Source organism: Carettochelys insculpta, chromosome 6 (assembly GCF_033958435.1).
Source record: "Carettochelys insculpta isolate YL-2023 chromosome 6, ASM3395843v1, whole genome shotgun sequence".
NCBI classification, from domain to species: Eukaryota; Metazoa; Chordata; order Testudines; family Carettochelyidae; genus Carettochelys; species Carettochelys insculpta.
This window is the reverse complement of record NC_134142.1, coordinates 100,373,157-100,392,188: the sequence shown is the minus strand read 5'-3', so window position 1 is coordinate 100,392,188 and position 19,032 is coordinate 100,373,157. Positions and strand designations below refer to the sequence as shown.

The window sequence follows — 19,032 nt, the reverse complement described above, 5'->3', positions numbered from 1 at the left end:
TTTAAAGGTAAGCAATTAGAGCAGCCAACTTAGAACCTCAAAGATGTATATGTACCACGCGTTTGCTTACTCAGATACTGACTCGCAGCTGGGCTGCGGAGGTACATTACATTTAGGTTAGCTTTTAGTGATCACATTCAAGTCTAAGATAGGGTTGGAGTTCAAGTCCAGAAATTTAACATTGAAATTAGGTCAGGTGTTTTAGCAAGATGTTAGCTTCAAATTGGTGATATCTCAGAAATCTGCTGGTATTCCAGGATTTAAATCATCTTCCCTCCATGATGTTGGGACACTGGCTGTACCTGAAACACAGCTGGATAAACATTCCCTTCTGGTTATATTTTAGGGGTGGCTTTTTTTTAGCTACTTTGCTTATATTGGGTTGTTTTTAACCCTCGTTGCAAACAGTAATTCTGTTCTGCACAAACTCATTTTGTATTATGAGTACTAACATCCTCATTGGACCCCACATTGGGCAGTAAAGGAAATGAGAGCTGTTGTTTAATGGCAAACTGGAGATCTCTAACCATGCAGAAAGGGATATGTGTTTAAGCACACCCACTCACCCTTGGATACAACCAGTATTGTCATATGAATTTTTCTTCTACTTGCTCTTTAAGAGAAATGTCTCCCTAATCCTGTCATGCTTCTGTTTATTAAAATGATATTTTGCACTGTCAGATGAAACGATCCAAAGTTAACTGCTGCATGCCAGTGCAGTGGCACTGCATATATGGCCTAACATCACCAATTAAAATAGATGCCTCAGCAGTATTTGAACAGCATAATGGCAAATAATAATACTGATTTATTTATATCTGTCTATCTATTATATCTCTACCAATCCAGTGTTCTGGGATCAGATACATATCTTTATAAAATGACAGATAACACCAGTGCCTAACCATCCAGATAGTAGGGTCTGTGACTTGTCATGATATATATTGTATAGTAACATCTCTTTACCTAAGGACTGGGCCCAAGGTGGAAAGCTCAGATCACTGTTTTTTGTACCACTCAAAGGCTGAGAGTTGCTTGGATCTGACCTTTTGGTCCAGACCTATCTCAGATTTCCTTTCTTTGCTGTAGCTTTGATGGAAGAAGTAAAATTCTTCACTTGAGAAATGGAAAGATGTATGGATATCACTGGAAGGGAGGCTGCTAGGTTGCATTTCATAGAGAAAAAGGCCTTCTCTGCTCCATATACTTGTTGAGCTGTACATTACCAATACAGTAATCTCATTCATATCCTGCATTCTATTATCTAGAATGCTCAAATAACTGGCATTTTAGTTATGTTTTCCACAAGTACAGTATAATGAAAGTAAATATAAATATAGCAAATACAATATAAATACAGCAAATACAGTATAAATTTACAGTGTACAATACTGCTACTGTTTGTAAATAAAGTACTCTGCATACTTTTTTATCTTAATATCTAATCTTTTTTTTTTAAAGTGTTATGCATTGATAGGCATACCTCTCTATTATCCAGAATATTTGAATATTCAGCCACCTCCCAGTCCTGGGGCTGCCAGATATGAAAGAGTTTACTGTACTAAAGGAAAATGTGGTATCTCTCATTAGATAACTGTGTGACTTGATGCTCTGTCCCAGACCAATTGGCACAAGTATTAAATATGGCAATATTTCTACTTCTAATCTAAACTTCCATGGCCAGATTTTCAAAACTGTACAACTCCAAGATATATGTTGAAATAAGCATCAGATTTTTTTTTAAAAAATCTGAAATCTGTTCAGACGTGTCACATCGAGGGCTGCTGGAAATGAAGCACTTTTGAAAATATGCCCCTTATTTAGGTGCCTAAATAGCTGAGCTAGTTTTAAAAAGGAAAAACTCTTAATGGAATTTGTCATTTTTGTCATAACTAAGAGTCATCTTTCCTGCTAATCATAAAACCCAACAGATTTTGGTTAATTTATTTGTTTTAAAAATAAAGTGTTAAGATTTTGAAAAATGTAGACCTGCTATACCAAGTAAGATATTGATCTCTCTTGAAAATCTGCTCCTAACTGCAAGTGCTGAGCACTTGAATATCAGGCCTATAAATGCATCTGAGGCCTGTGCTCACAATGTGTGGAAAATAATCACTAACGACCTATTGCTTGGACAGTGTCTGATATGTTTATTTTTAAAAGCCTTGATCCCATGTACAGGCCCACCAATGGGCCCTTTTCTAATGCTCTGGCAGTCCTACTCTGGCTGCCTGCAGATGGGGGGGGTGGTGGTGGTGGACAGCACTGCGGTCTGGGTGGCTCTGAGGACAGACTGCATCCCTCGCATCTTGCCTAGGACTGTGGTGACTGTCAGGACGATTGCCCACATACATTTTCCTCTCAGATGATGAAATTCTGGCCAGTCAGTACCCACAATGCCTATTGAAACCAGAGCTGAACGTGGTTCATAGTGTGTAATTTAGTTAATGTAAAATAGCATTAGTTCCTTGGATCAAGAAGAGAAAATGTCATTCTGACTGGATTTGGGGATCTGATATATAACCTATTGGTATAGACTGGAGATCTTTTTCTCTCAATCTGCATTTTCTTTGTTGAACGCTGATAAATTCATTCTGTTTTATACAGAAGTAATTCACTGAAATATGTTTGCCAAAGGTTATATTCTGTCCCCATTCATGCTCAATTTAATGGCCAATTATCAGATAGGCCCTACTCATTTGAGGGCAGAATTTGGCTATAAGTTACTGTTTTATTAACATCAATTGTTTGAGTTAATTCAAACCATTTGTGTTAACACTCAGTAACATTTAATTATACCATTGATTTCATTAGCCTTTTCATAGCCCTTTATTGAAACTGACATTCTTTTCTCTCCCATGCTTTCTTAGGTATGGAAAGATGCTGCCACTCAGATTTTCTTCTCATTATCAGCTGCATGGGGAGGTCTAATTACTCTCTCTTCATACAACAAATTTCATAATAATTGCTACAGGTATGTAGAAGCTGAACAATCAATATTATTCAAGACACACTATCAAGTAGCTTAAATCCAAAATATGATCCAATTCTGATTTTTTTTTGTTTGAAATCTGGTTAGACAGGGTCTCCTTTTGCTGTAGTTTTTGATTTGAACATCCACCACCCAAAAATGTATATAGAGGTCACCACAGTCCCTGTGTGAGGTTTGTTCTTATTACAAGCAGATAGTTCTAGGATGAAAAGTAATTCAGCAAGCTGTCAAGAAGCCTAGGCAGCATCATGAAATCCAGCAAAACTGGTAATATGTGTTCATGAGAAACTCACGTCTAGAATTAGGTGTGGTTCAAGCTGTACTGAGAGCAGCGGGGCCAACAGTCAGCTTCTGGGCGTGGGGACAAAGGTGGAAAGGGCGGGGCTTAAGGCAGATAGCTCTGTCCCTGCTTATGCTCCATCAGAGCCACATGCAGCTCGGCAGCACAGCACTGCCATGGCATTTCAAGATTTGGCAGCAGCGGTGGCTGGAGCTCTGGGCCCCTTTGAAATGCTAAGCCTCTCACTCCACCATCGGCAGGCCTGATTGAGAGCTGTGTGAGTGGCTAGCACTCAGTTTTATTACCTAATAAATAACTTTTATTAGTTTTTGATGTGCTACAGGACTGCTGTTTTTGTTGGTGAAGGTACGGACTAACACAGACACCCCTCTGAGACTAGTTTCTACTTAGGTAATTCCTATCTATAGTAAGGCTGCTTATTACTTCTACAGTTTCATTTACACCAATGTTACATTTAAAAAAAAATCTCTAGGGTCACAAATTTAGAAAAATTGTCTTCACCCAGGCTTGTTTTTTTTCTTCAGAAAACCTATCCAACAAATGGTAATTTAAAAAAAGTTTCACTATTAAGATACCTGCAATGCTTATCATAAATGTGCCTGTGAAGCACCTAGTATATTTTTAGCAGTAATTACATGGGAAATATGTTTCTGCATATTTTAAGTCCCTGGACCAAGATTTAAAAAAAAATCTGAAAATTACTCTCTTAAATCCATAATCAGGCACTTAAATATGTGGCCTGTTTTTTTCACAGGACCATGAATGTTGCCAGACCCAGAGTGTCCCATTCATGGGATTATTGTAACCTTTAGTATTAAATATGAAAGAAATTTAAGGAGCTAAGTGCTTTTTTACCTATTGGTTTAATTTTATATTTCACACAGCTTGGAGGATAAAATAAGGCATGTCAGTTTCTCTATACAGCCAGCTTTGTTTTCCAATTGGTTCATTCTAACATTGCAAAGACAAATTTCTTTTATAAAATAGTTTAATTTCTTTACTAAACTTCATGAAACCATTTATAACTGTACCAATCATGCTTAAGTACTCTTGGTAACACCCACTAAATTTTAGGCGAAAAACTCTTTGCTCATGTCCCTTTAATGAAACAATGGATAATGTTTTCTATTTTTGATCTCTTGCTCCTTTTGAGGCTTATCCTCACCAAAATCCTTCCTCTGGAGCAAGATTAGCACGTGGTGATCTCTTTCCAAACATCTACCTTCAACAGGACTGAAGAATGACCATATAGGCTACATCTACACTAGCACACTATGGCTACGTCTACACGTGAAGCCAACATCAAAATAGCTTATTTCGATGTAGCAACATCGAAATAACGTCTACACGTCCTCCAGGGCTGGCAACGTCGATGTTCAACTTCGACATTGCACGGCACCACATCGAAATAGGCGCTGCGAGGGAACGTCTACACGCCAAAGTAGCACACATCGAAATAAGGGTGCCAGGCACAGCTGCAGACAGGGTCACAGGGCGGACTCAACAGCAAGCCGCTCCCTTAAAGGGCCCCTCCCAGACACAGTTGCACTAAACAACACAAGATACACAGAGCTGACAACTGGTTGCAGACCCTGTGCCTGCAGCATGGATCCCCAGCTGCCGCAGCAGCAGCCAGAAGCCCTGGGCTAAGGGCTGCTGCCCATGGTGACCATAGAGCCCCGCAGGGGCTGGAGAGAGAGCGTCTCTCAACCCCTCAGCTGATGGTCGCCATGGCGGACCCTGCTATTTCGAAGTTGCGGGACACGCAACGACTACACGGTCCCTACTTCGACTTTGAACGTCGAAGTAGGGTGCTATTCCCATCCCCTCATGGGGTTAGCGACTTCGACGTCTCGCCGCCTAATGTCGAAGTTAACTTCGAAATAGCGCCTGGTGCGTGTAGCCGCGCCAGGCGCTATTTCGAAGTTAGTGCCGCTACTTCGAAGTAGCGTGCACGTGTAGACACAGCTTATGTGAAAGTAGCCTATTTCGAAGTAAGAACATTGAAATAGGCTACTTCGATGCATATCGTCTACACATCCTCCGGGGTTGGTGCCATCGACGTTCAACGTCGAAGTAGTGTTGGGGAATGTCGAAAGGAGCCGCCCCAGAAGGAAATGTGGAGCATCCACACCCAAGCGCTCCCTGTCAAAATAAGGGGTCAGCAAAGCCTTCAGATGGGGTCATAGGCTGGACTAGCCCTTCTGGGGCAACAGCAAGCTGCTCCCTTAAAGGGCCCCTCCCAGACTCACTCATCCTGCACAGCATGAGGTCTGCAGATAGGAATAGCGATTTCGACGTCTTGCTGCCTAACGTCAATTTCAATGTTGAAATAGCACACAGCGTGTGTAGATGCAATGTGTGCTATTTTGACGTTGTGCCAGCTACTTCGAAGTAGCCGGCTAGTGTGGATGCATCCATATTATATTATCTTGTTTACCGGATGCACCATTAGGGACTTCAGGATTCTGTCAGCTCAGTGTGATTCTTGACAGCTTTCTGCCTAGCTTTTTGTCTTGGACCTAAAGATTAGATGGCAGTGTGACTGTGACCAATTCACACAACTTGGAAAAACTTATTTTTTCCAGGGTTTGAATTTTTGATAAGTGTCTTCGTTATTCATAAAATTTGAAGTGGGAGTCTGAAACATGCCTGTGTTCATGGCAGAATAGCTATTTTAAAACAGGATATGAGAGCTCTGAAGGGGCAGAATTATGGGTTCCTTCTTTATAAAGTTACATACATTGAAAGAAAAAAGGTCGCTACTTAGGCAGACACATCTCCTAGGCTTCTCTTTGCATCAATGAAAAGATAATAAACACCATATCAGGAAACACCTGTAAGAGACTTGATGTGGGGACTTGGGAGGATGATGCAGCATACGGAAAGCTTCACTTTTTGCTGAAGCAGCAAAGACGAACAAAGTAATCATGTCTGGTGGTTATTTGGCAAACCACACAAAATCCACTGGACAAGTATCCATGTCACAAACAATAAAATCCCTGCCCTCACAATTCCTCAGCGCTTTATCTGGCAGTTCCCTCAGAGGAGCCAAAAATTGAAAGGGCAGGAGAACAGAACATCCTGCTTAGCCCTTGAGAAGCTCTCTCCCGAACACTGGGCGGGGTGAGTCAGGGTAAGGAATCTTGAAGTGCTGTTCTTGCTGCTACTGTTAATCCAAAGACTTCTGTCTCCAGGTCAACCTGACATTTTTGGCAGCGCTACGTTCTCTTGGAAAAGGGATAGTTGTGTGGGAAGTACTTTTATTAATATTCTTATTGCTTGTGCATGTGTGTAACTTGAAGCACATATACTGTATACCAAACTCTTTTACATATTAAAACCAGTAGGCATGTATCTGTTTCTCCTCAGGGATACTCTGATAGTCACATGCACCAACAGTGCCACAAGTATCTTTGCAGGCTTTGTCATCTTTTCAGTTATTGGCTTCATGGCAAATGAACTCAAAGTAGATATTGAGGATGTGGCAGACCAAGGTACAGTATTTTTTCCTTACTTAGGTTGACTTCCAAAATGTGTGAATGTATTCAATTATCTGTATTTAACTGTATTGTTGCCTCACTGCAAACATGCATCAGTTGGAATGTGGGGAGTACTAAGCCCCTGTATATAGAGCAGTAATATAATATGGTTGCCGTGAAGCAGTGCAGTACTACTTATGGCCACTGGGAAAGTCCAGTTGCCACCCCAGGACCTCATGACATGCATAGGCAGGAGAACAAAACAAGCTAAGACTGCTAGTTTCAGGCCTCTGCTGGACTAGTTCTGATTAACCTACAGAGGCAGCGTAAGAACTCCTCTGTTCATACTCCAGGCATCTACAGTTTGAACCCCTCTCTCCCCCACTGGTTCCAGCCCAGCACTTAATGTAGATTGGAGAAAGTATGTGCAAGGGAGTGTGTGGACAACGTGTTTAGCATCATTTGCACATCTCCCCCGCATCAGCTCTCTACCCTTTCCATGAAATTTCTCCTCTGCTTCTCTTGCAGCAGCTGGGGTTCCTCACCACCACCCTTGATCATGGAGGTCCGGCAACATGGTGCTCTTCACCCATTTCCCTGGCTGGATGTTGCAGAGAGGGAGGCCCCAAGCAGCCAACCTATTGCTTACAGGAAGGGAGGGTGGAGAAAGGAGTACAGCTGCTGGGCTTTTCCCTCTCCCTATTGCCCTCCTTTTTTCTGTGACATTTGGCATGGGCTCTGGAGGGAAGTGAAGAGAGCTATGTCTATTTCCTGTCCAACCCACACACCTAGGTGTGGTTTGCTGCCCCATGTAGTGGCACCTAGACCACTTAAATAGAGAAAGAATGATCTCTTCTACAGCCTTACCTGAGATACAGCAGACATTTATCTCAAAGTGTGGAGGTTCATGTGCTAGAGTCTCAGGTTCAAGTCTGACTGTGGGTGGTTACACCTGCAGCAGCTCTGATTGACTGCTTGCAACCCAAGAGGTGGGAAAGTTGCCAAGTAGGTTTTTCTCCTAGTGGTATTAGAAATATGCATCCTTCAGCCCTTTGGCTTGCTTTTGAGAGACATTTATTTCCACAGGCTAGAGTTCAAGTTGACATGGTGCGTGTTATTCACTGCACAGGTCCAGTAACAGGTAACAGGAGTTGCTGTTTTAGAGGTCAGGAGTGAAGAAGGGGAGATCTAAATGAGGAGTAAGTTTGGAATGTGGGAAGGTTGGGAAATGTGGAGCCTGGGAAAGTGTTTCTGAACAGATGTGGCTAATAGAGAGGGGTGGTATAAATGGGTGGGGACTGGATTAATAGAAGTATGTGTGTGTAGTGTGTACAGCACTGACAGGTGAATTGGTACTAGGTGTGTGACTGTGTATGGGCTGGGAAGGTAGGAGGGCAAGAACTTTATTGGCAAAGACAGAGGTAAGAAGTTGTGGGGAGGTTATAACAGTATCACAGAGTGGAAAACACATCTCTCCTTTGACTTACTGTCTCCACAGCTGCTCCATGTCAGGTTGTACCACGTGCCTTCACACTTCTTATCAGATATTTTTTATCAATAGTGTCTATGGGTGTCCTCTGCACCTGTACCCTATGTATCCCTTGCTCCAGAACAAGGATATACAGGGAGAGGGACCTGTTGCTGCTCTAGTTTCTTCTCAGTTGCCTGTAACTTAATAGTGGGTGGGTCAATCTCCATTTGCTGGCTATGCAGCTTTCTCTTTTCCTCATTTCATTTGTTAGGGTTATTTCACTTACTGTTTTCCTTTTTCTTACTTAGCACAACTTTTGTGCTTTTGATGGGAACTCCCGCCCCCATTCTTTTTTTATTTATGTCTTTTTCTTGTTGCCTTTATTGAACCTCGGTTTCATCTTGGCCCTGGCTATCTGTGGTTTACGTGGTTCCAAGGCTGTAGTCCCTCACTCCCTCAGTACTTTGGTTTCAGTTGTTCAGAATGGTCCGGTGACTGCCTCTAGTCCAGCTATGTTAAGCAGCTTGGGGCCCCTTCAGAATTTTCCAGATATTTAAAAGGATGAGATCTCCCTTTCCAAAATGGGAGACAGAGAGATTTGGGAAGTCATCCTCTGAGCCTGAGAAAAAGGAAACCTTGCATCCTGGCATGGGTAACCTGAGGCTTCTCCCTCCTCTAGTACCAAGATCTTGGTTCCAACTAAGAAGAATATACTGAACACCAACAAATTTCCAGTGAGTAATTTCAGGTGGTAACTGATATGGCATCAGAATCAGAGCCTTCTAAACTCAAAAACTTCTCCAGGACCAAGACCTCAAAGCCATTGTTAGTAGTATCTTCTTCAGGTCACAGTAGAGTGTGCATGGAATGCCCTTTGATACCAACTCTGATGCTGTCTGATGTCCTGACTCCTGAGAAATAGCATCCAGATTCACCAGCATTTTCCAGGGTCCTTTCTTAGAAAGGCCTCTGCATCCTGGAAGAATATGAATCCCCCCTGTTTACGGGTACTGAGAGGGATTTCCCACTGGTACTTTCTTACACTTCAAAGCTGACAGCCTCCAGTTCTTCCATATACTACTTTGAAGGATGACCCCTACCAGGGTGTGCTCAGTGGCTTGCCATCAGTCTACTGAACCCTGTCTGTAAGGGATATCAAAAAGGATTTCCAAGTACTGGCTAACCCAGAGGTCTTAGCACAGACTTCTCAGAAGGTTTTACCATAGGTACTGATATGTTTACTGGTCCCTAATCAGCTTCCAGGATTGACAAGAACCCCTGCGCTGACACCTCTTGTTCCACTGCCCACACATAAGGTCACTTCCTCTGACACAGGTATGTCCATACAGGATTTCAACACCTCGTTCTTTCAGCCTCCCTTTCTCAGGAAGAGCCACTTCTTGTCAAACAAATGACCCAGCAACTCTGGCAAAACCAAAAATGCCTCTTTTCCCTTGTGTCCCATCACAGTAAGCCATGTGGTAACCAGTTTTACATGCTATAATGCAGAAGAACAATCAGCCAACAATAACTGGTCCCTTTCCATTGGAAGAACTCACAAAGAGTGAAAGCTCGGTGCAGAGGAAGTGACTCCACCTTCTCACAAGTTCTCTTCATAAGACAAGGCTGTTATCCTCTCCCTCCCCTCATTCTACAAGGGTGATTTCAAGACATTTCAGGCTCTCATGAAAAGGATTGCAGAGGCCCTAGAGATTCCATGGGAGGACATACATTCCAGGAATGGGTCCCTTTCCTTTCCCTAGCATCTTTGAGGAACCTTACAATTTATTAGCATCTCGCATACCTGTAACAAGAGGAACACACAGAATGTATTAAGGTCTAGAGAGGAAAGAGGACTTTACCTGTGGAGCTCCTGTGCATACTGCAGAAGTTATGAAAAAAAAGAATAAAAGCACTATTGTCATAAGGTTTTGTATGTCCCACAGTCTGAATGATATTCAGCTTTGGAATTCACAGATTACAGCTTCATTCAAATACTAACATATATACCAATAAAATGGAAGATGGACCAGTAGAAAACCAACAATCTTTCCATTATATGTATGCCTAGGATAATGGGACCCAGTGTCTGATTAGAACCTGTAAGCAACACCACAATACAAAAAATAAAGAATGATAACGTATGAGAGCTTTGTACTTTGTTTCATGAAGGCAGTGGGATTTTAGCTGGCGACTATCTTTAGTTATAATCTCATGAGCCCTGAATGCAGTTCTTTTCACATCAGAAAACTAGTATAATTCTTTTATGATGTTCCTCTAGATAGATGCTGAAGTACGTGTGACATCCTTCTCATGCTGTGAAACTTAATAGTCTTTTGTTTTTTTCCAATTTCATTTGAATGGAAGGTACTGTTGTGTGTTCTGTCACTGGTGTGTTAATGATCTGTTTCCCCCACTCCCCCTGAATCCTCTTCCAGTTAGGGAATATTACTCTTCTATTTGCAACGTTCATTAATTTCTGTATTTCCTACTGCCAGAGTCTTCTGGTCTCTGGGTTACTTTTGATTATGGATATTCTCATTATTTGTTTACTGCATTTGATTGGGCCTGGCCATCATGCTTTGAATATAACATTGCACTGAAGCATTTTCTACTTATTTGCTGTACTATTTAATAACTACTGGCAACAGAGGAAGCTCTGATGAAAATGACAAAGGGATGCTGTCCATAGCAGCACAGAGATCTTAAATAACATCAGGCATGGCACTGTGACTCCTAAATCAAAACTTCACATCCTTTTGACCATTGCCATTTGAAAGATGAGATGAGTTTGCCACAATTTGTGTGTGTGTGTATGTACGCTCACAAACACCAGATCAAAAGCAACTATGCAGCCATCAATAATGCTGCAAGTAGGAATGCTAAAAGTCTATCCCATCAGTATAACCTTCAGCACACATCTGATCCTTTCCAAGCACAGGAGGAAAATGAGGCAACAGCATCAGTGAGTCATAAGAAGAGGAGGGAGCACGGAATACAAAGAGGCTCCTAACAGAAGGGGGACTGAAGAGTTCAAAAAGCGAGCATCACGTACTCATGGCTCCTGGGCATGAAGATGTCTCACTGGCTGCATTAATGCTTATACAATGTTATTTTTCTGGCACCTTCATTGTGTGGATAAATCCAGTAGTTCAAAGTTCAGGACGTGATCTGAGGAAACTGATGAGCACCTTGATCGAAAGGCTGCATTAGTGAGTTGATAGTGGAACACAGAAATCAAGAAGTCTGGTCACCTTTGCAGTTACTAAGTGCTGTTTCTGGAGGAAGTGTTAATGAGAGTTAATTTCCATTCAGTGCTCAGCATCGCTGGGTAGAGTTGCAGGAGATGAACAGCACGCAGGTAGCACAAATTGATAATATTCAACAATCCTATCATACTGATGGGAATATTGCCTGTGCTGTGGATATACACATTTTCTGTCCCACTTGCCAGTCTGGCATGGAAGTGTAAGTTTCCCAGAGCAGTGATATTTTTCTAATATAATTACTGTTACAGTCAAAAAGTTTGCAATGCAGGCAAACTGATAAAAAAAAAAAGGACAATCTCATTGGTTCATTCTGTATACTGCTGTTCCCTAGACTAGAAGTGGTAGTATGCAGTGTTGGAAAAATAACAGCTGGACTCTTACTTGAGACATAAGAGGTGCAGTTAAGATGTAGTAAGCATACAGAGAATTAGTTTTAGATGCTGTGCTTGTCCATACTTTGAAAAACTAGCTTGCCTGACACAGAGTTCTGCCTGGTACAATCTGTTTAAGTGCTAGCCTTAGAGGCCCAGTCATGGAATGGATTGCTAATGGCACTACAGAAATAACTTGAGTGAGTAAAAGGAGGATTTTTCAGCACATTACTTGGTCCACTTTACCTCTTCCCCCCTACCGAAAGATAAGTGTCATGCTGTTTGGGAAGTAATCTTACATTAATTCATCCTTCAGTGCTTCAGCTTTTATATCTGTCACTGTCAGTTATTAAACCAGACAACCTTTAGTCCAGTCCTCCTCTCATAACTGGAGCCATTGTATGCTCATCCTGCAAATATGAGATCCAAGTGTGGACTCTTATACTCCATAGACAGAGGCTCTACTGAATGAGCCAATGAATGTCTTCCTTTGGCCAAGCAAGTGGAAGCTGTACTGAGCGTGTTTCAACTACGTCATGTCGCCTGTCTGTGACAGGATGGTAATAACAGTTTTATTATATGCAGTCTTACATGTTGGCTATACTGTACATCTGCTTCTGGCAGTCCTCACGTTATGATAGCTTGAGAGCAACTTTTTTATTTCCTTAGGAAAGAAACATTGGCAACAACAGGATTTGTTATGGGTTATGCTCGGGTGAGCGATGGTGCAAGAGTGTTCCTCAGAGTCTGCAAAAGCAGTGAACTGTAAATCAGTTAAACGATTGAGCCTATTAAAATAACTCATTTTGTGCTTGAAGGTTTTGAAGGTTACAGGTGACAAGTGTCTTCAAGAGGAACAGGTGAAAACATGTGCATAGGAATATAGCTCCATCCTAGGGAACATGCTTTCCCATCTGCTTTATTAGAGAGCAAAGTTGCATAGTTTAGTCTCAATAGTTGCTGATTATTGTTTTTGAGCAGCTTTTGATGGTTCATTAATTCAGAGCAAATACACCCAGCTTCCACAGCACAACAGGGAAACTTATCTGATGAGAACTCAAAGAGAGTCCTTTAGTTGAACTGAAGTGTGTTTAAAATGCAAGGTGGCCTGATAGAAAGCAAAGGCATGGGACCTTAACTCACCAAGGGAAATGTATTGGGGCCTTGTCTTTCATTCACTTGCCCGGGAGAAAAGACCCTGGATCCTGATGGAAAAAAATGAATTACTGTTTGCTGCTCTAAGTGTTTCCTATGATGGTTGTTTCTTAGTTGAAATCATTTGCATATTATCCTTTCATACTTCAAGAAACTGCTGAATTTACACCAATAGGGATCTTGACATAATTACTCATTTCCTTATGTGGAATTTAAGCAACAAACAAGCAGCCAGAGGAAGCCATTTGCAACACACAATTTTAATGGTCCTAATCTAAGTATTGCTGCGCAACATCTGCTGGCACCTTTTCCCTTAACTGTTTATCTATGTAAAGACAGAGCACTTGTGTAACAGAACCCTTACCCTTGCAGGCAATGGTAGGCAGCCTGTGGCCAGTCAGTCACACACTGCTCATCAGGGTAAGCCACTGGCATGCTGCCTGATTGTTTACCTTGTATCTACAGGTATGGCCACCTGCAGCTCCCATTGGCTGTGGTTCACTGTTTCTGGCCAATGGGAGCTGCATACAGCCATACCTGTGGACACTTTCTTCCTAGTGATCTATATGGAATTAACATATGGATGCTTGTTAATTCTGCTCCAAGGTTCAGACTTCTGTTGCTAAAGAACGATGGTGAGAAATTGATTCCATATTATGAAATAAAGTTGAAACTGAATTTCCCTGGTTGGTCTATTTGTCTGATGTGAAACTAGCTTTGTCCGAAGTGCTGTAATATCTAGGTTAAACATCCTGCAACATGAAGATTATTATATGTAACATATGCCGAAATCCAATATCTAAGAAAAGGACATGAAAGTAGTAGCCAATCAGAGACAAATCCTGCTACAATAACATGTAACAGCTAGGACTTCACTCCATGGACTAAGGAAGGCAGAGTCTGGGAATTAACTGCAAACAAACAACTAAGCATTGTATTGTTTCTTGAAATTTAGGTCTTTTTAGTTCTCTGATGAGTTCCTTTCTAAAAATAATCTTTATATGGCTCATGATACTAAAACCATTTCCTTTATTTTTTTTTCTTGTCATTTTTAGGTCCTGGCATTGCTTTTGTGGTTTATCCTGAAGCCTTAACCAGGCTTCCTCTCTCTCCATTCTGGGCAATAATATTCTTTTTGATGCTTCTAACTCTTGGATTGGACACTATGGTAAACAGCTTTTTTAACCTTTCCTCTTGCCCCATCAATTGCTACTGTTCCTAAACCTCTTTGATAAGAGAGAAATAAAATCAAGACAACAAAACTTAATTCATAGGGAAGTTTTGACGTTTCATACACAGCGTGTAAAATGGTAGGTGCTGAATACAATCATGTGTACACAATAAATTTAACAGTCGTCTATTTCTCGATCAGAATATATTTTGCATAAAACATTAATAATAATAATGGCCTTTGTTTTTGTTGTTTTGTGATCCCAGTTTGCCACTATTGAGACGATAGTGACCTCTGTTTCAGATGAGTTTCCCAAGTACTTGCGTACCCACAAACCACTGTTCACTCTCGTTTGCTGCGTTTCCTTTTTCATCATGGGATTCCCTATGATTACTCAGGTAAAATATTATTTTTGAGCACCTCCATGACTTGTTCTTTGATAACCATTATCCCAGTTTCTCAGTGGAGCCCAGCACTTCTGACTCTGGAACAGCTAAAGATATTGGATTTAAGAACTGTTCATTTGTTTTAAGATTCTTTTCAGAGATTATGGCTCCTTCTATACCCTGTAAACTGGGACACATGGGTTTTAAGGCCATGTCTACTCTGGGAGCACTTTACCAGTATAAGATACTAGTATACTATGCCAGCAAAGTGCTCCTAATGTGGACACAGCTACATCTACAAAGCACTGGTATAGAAAAACAAAACAAAAAAAACCCCCAACCCCCACAAATGAATCAAGCTTTATTGGTAAAAACATAGTTTTGCTGGTATAGCTGAATCTACTCTAGGTGGAGCTATGTTACTCAGGGTTAACACATCTTTTTAAAATGGCATGTTACGCTGGCAGAAATCTATAGTGTAGACATAGCTGAAAACACCAGATTTTGGAATGAAATCTCCATTTTGTAGTGTATATAGCATACACGCAGTACATGCTGGGCTTCTGTAGTAGCTCATAGATATTCTCCATGTGTATAACATGGAAATGAATATCGTACAATAAAATGAATTTCCTGCTGGACTAAGCGGTTGTAAGGTAGCAGTGGAGACAGGAGTAGCAAAGAATGGACAACCCTTGGGGGAGCTTCCTTATCCTGACACCCCAATATGCCTCAGCCCGAACTTGATCTTCATAAATGTTAGTGCGTGTGATTGCCAAAAAGGGGGTGGGGTTTGCCAGTGGTGATATTTTGCAATATAGATCCTTGTCTGCTGGGTACTGAACTGAAAACACCCCCACTCATTTCATATAAGCTACTGAAAAGTTGTGAACTTCTGGCATTACTGACCTTGAGATGGATTGAAACCAGCAAATTAGAGGTAAAAATACCTATATTTCATTGGTCCACACTTTATGCTATGCAGGGGGTGAGAATAGTAAATTTTAAAGAAAGATATTTATGGGACACATAGGCTATGTATTGTAACTGCCTTTGTTTTTAACTTTAGGGTGGACTATATATGTTACAGCTTGTGGACACTTATGCAGCTTCTTACTCTCTTGTCATCATTGCCATCTTTGAGCTTGTTGGGGTTTCATATGTCTATGGTAAGAAATCGGTGTTGTTATTGGAGATGTGTCTGATGAAAGGGATGTTTACAGTACATGACAAAATAAGAAATAAAGGAAGTGGCAGAGCATGAAACTTTAGCTGTCAATCTCCTCAGCAGTGCAATGCTATATTAACAAACTATAAATGCAAAGGGCTTCAGAAACCTTTTAAATTATGAATTCAGTAATACTTCCTTACCAGAGCAGTCCTCAAAAATTATATATTCTGGTGATAATAATTTTTCTAACCCCAGCAGTGTGCTGGCCATTTCAGCAAGTGGTTAATTATGATTATTTTTATGACGATGGATGAGATGATGTTTAAAATATGTCAAAAATTAAACAGTGAGTAAGATCTCCAGCTGGTGTAAATCAGTGTAGTGCTCTCAGCTACATCTGTTTGTATTAGCTGAGGATCTGGACCCTAAAAAATGTTTAGGATTGGCCCTGTCAGGAGAGCCACGCTTGGAAAGAGGCACTATTGGACAATGGCTATGGGCAATATGAAGCTCTCCCTTCTCAAAAGATGATCCCTTCCTTTGATCTTTAACATTCTCCTGGAGACACTTAGAGGCGTGTCTTCATTAGCAAATTAGGTTGAGTTAGAACATGACTTGCAGGGTCATGACAAGAAGGACAGTTCTACAATCATTGCACACAAGAATGAACTGTATCAGTTTGGAGTAGGTAATCCTCTAATTTTCTAGGGAAGTGAAACTCTGGGGCACACACAGTTTTTGTCTTTGGCCCTTCTCCTGCAATGTGATGTGCATGAGTACGTAGGTCCATCTGTAAACAAATTGTTCAATGCTGATCTCATTTCAAAGCACATTAACCTTGTGGTTATTGTAGACTCACCACTTCTTGCTGAGGAATGAAAGTTACGTAAAGAATGTAAAAAGGAGAGACTGGAGCAGAAGTGATATAACTCGGGCTATTGAGACAGTTTTGCCATATTATCTTCTACAAAAGTGTGGTAGTTAAACTGGTGGTCGTGTAGTTGAGGGATGAGCATGGCAGTGATTAAAGTTAACCTTTGCCATCAGTCTGTGCTCTGATTTATATAAATCTTATTACCTCATTAAAATGTGCAGAGCTGAATTCTCTAGGTCACTGAGGGACAATCTAGGCTCATGCGTGGGCTGCATGAATGAGCCTCCATCTTAGTGGGCCGCAAGATTGTCATAAGCAAGATGATCTCCCAGATAGGGTAGTTTTGCTAGTCATGCTTGTGTACCTAGAATTTTTGGGGTGTGCTGATTGGATGCAGAGGGATCACATGGATCTCACAGTGTTGTGTGCAATCAACAAGAACCTCACTTCTCATGCCCTTACTTTAAGGGCATGTCACATTTGGGTAGGAAACAAATAATGTAGATGAAACCCAGTAGAATCTGGCAAACTCTGTGCATGGGAAATGATCAACAAAATGTCTTATGGGTCACACATAGAACCTCAAGCCCTCAGACTGCAGGTTGTCCATCACTGCTCTGGATTCCTGGACCTGGGTTGAGTGAGTTTGCGTAGAGTGAGGGCAGAAGTCAGCCTTATGAATGGAAAATGTTTCCCAGTTGCATAATGTTAAAGGACGGCTTAAGACTCCTTGGCTTTTGTTTGATCAAAAAGCTCTTTGCTTCTGTGGCCACAACATTTATATATTTTAGTTCAAGATGACTCCCAATCAGAGGGTAGTCAGAGGTGTAGCTATGGTAGTCTGTGGCTTCACAAAAACCAAGCAGCCCTGTTGCACCTTAAAGGCTAACAAATTTATTTATTAGGTAATGAGCTTTCATGGGCGAGGTATCTGAGAAAGAGGGTCTTACCCATGATAGCTCATTCCCTAATACATTTGTTAGTCTTCAGATAATATTGGCAAGTGTTACTGGCTTGGCATCTGAAAAACATCCCAAAGGTACTCAGATGTGAAGCTTGGCAAGGGTTCCTGAGAAAATTGAAAGAACATATTTGGGATGAAGGAGGCTGGGGAAGGGAGAGATGGGTGATGGCAGTGGTGGCAGAGGGAAGCCTGGTTTCTGCTATTAGCTCCTAAACAAACTGCCTCACTTTACGTGAGGGAAGACAAAGGTAATTCTTACCTGTCTCTTTGGGATGTGGTAAGACTGAGCTAACATTTGTAAAGCATATGCTGTTCTCAGATAAAATATCAATGTACTAGGTGTGCAAACTATTAAACATTTTCACTCACACCATACCCTGCACTCTTCTTCAGACGTGTTACAGCATATCTGCTTTTCTCTCTTCACCATACTTAGCTCCCAGTTTTGAAAGGGGCCAAATATTTTAGAGAAGTTTTCGTCCTGTGCCTCTCATGAGCAGTTCCCACTGAAATCAGCTCAATAGAAACCACTGATGCATCCGTCTGAGGTCCATGGGAAGAGCTGAGTCCTAAATAACTCTGGGTCAAAGAGAGTGAGCATTATAAAGAGATTGTTATGATTTGCAAATTTGACATTTGAGGCAGAAGAGGTGAACAGCTTTTACCTTTAACTTTCTCCAGTAGTGAACAACAGTGCAAATAGTGGAATGTGGAGTTAAAGCCGAACACTTTATCTGACTGAGCCCATTGGCAATAGGTGCTAGGACAGCCCAAAACACAGGGCCAGATGTTGTTTATGAAGTGGAGTGATGGCACATTGCCCGGTGTTAAAAGAAAGCATGAAAATTACTTTCCATTCCTCTCTTGGACTTATTGAAGATGAATTGAATTCCTGCATGATTTCTCTTGAGAAGCTCACGGTGGTGAGGCCTGTTTATAAGATTTGTATTGCCACTTTGTGAGGAATTTTATTTTAATGGAAACGCATAAAAGGAATCTAACAGACAGAACAAATTCTAGTAAAGCAGCAGCCTCATGGGCTATGAAAGGACTGTGTGGGCAAAACACAGCACTGAGGGTCAGGATTGGGGTGTTATTGCTGGCTCTATTACAGACTTCCTGGCAGTGTCTGGCTGTTTTTTTCTGAACAGTTTTCCACCATTTTTAATAGTAGTATAGCTGCAGCAGCTGTCAGAGGTGATGCTAGCCATTGGGGGCTCTAAGTAGGAATATTATTGGGTCCCCTGCACACAACACATTTTGATAAAGTAAATAAGGGCCTGCCTTGAGCTTGCTCAGGGCCCTAAGCAATTGCTGAGTCTGCTTATGCCTAGCACAAGTTTTAGCAGTTGTAACAACAGAGGTGGAGTGCTGGCCCAAGCTGGGTTACAGGTGGCTCTGGGCTTAGCTAGTTATTGGGTATAC

At 41.4% G+C, this 19,032-nt stretch overlaps 1 protein-coding gene across 1 annotated transcript in view; it reads left to right on the top strand.

Moving 5' to 3' along the window:
* Positions 1 to 19,032, top strand: part of SLC6A5 (solute carrier family 6 member 5) — a 55,458-nt gene that overhangs the window by 22,793 nt on the left and 13,633 nt on the right. Inside the window, exons 8-12 of the mRNA XM_074999018.1 lie at positions 2,871 to 2,974; positions 6,666 to 6,790; positions 14,097 to 14,209; positions 14,479 to 14,610; positions 15,668 to 15,767. Of these exons, the coding sequence (XP_074855119.1) occupies positions 2,871 to 2,974; positions 6,666 to 6,790; positions 14,097 to 14,209; positions 14,479 to 14,610; positions 15,668 to 15,767 (574 nt within the window). The remainder of the gene's footprint in view (positions 1 to 2,870; positions 2,975 to 6,665; positions 6,791 to 14,096; positions 14,210 to 14,478; positions 14,611 to 15,667; positions 15,768 to 19,032) is intronic.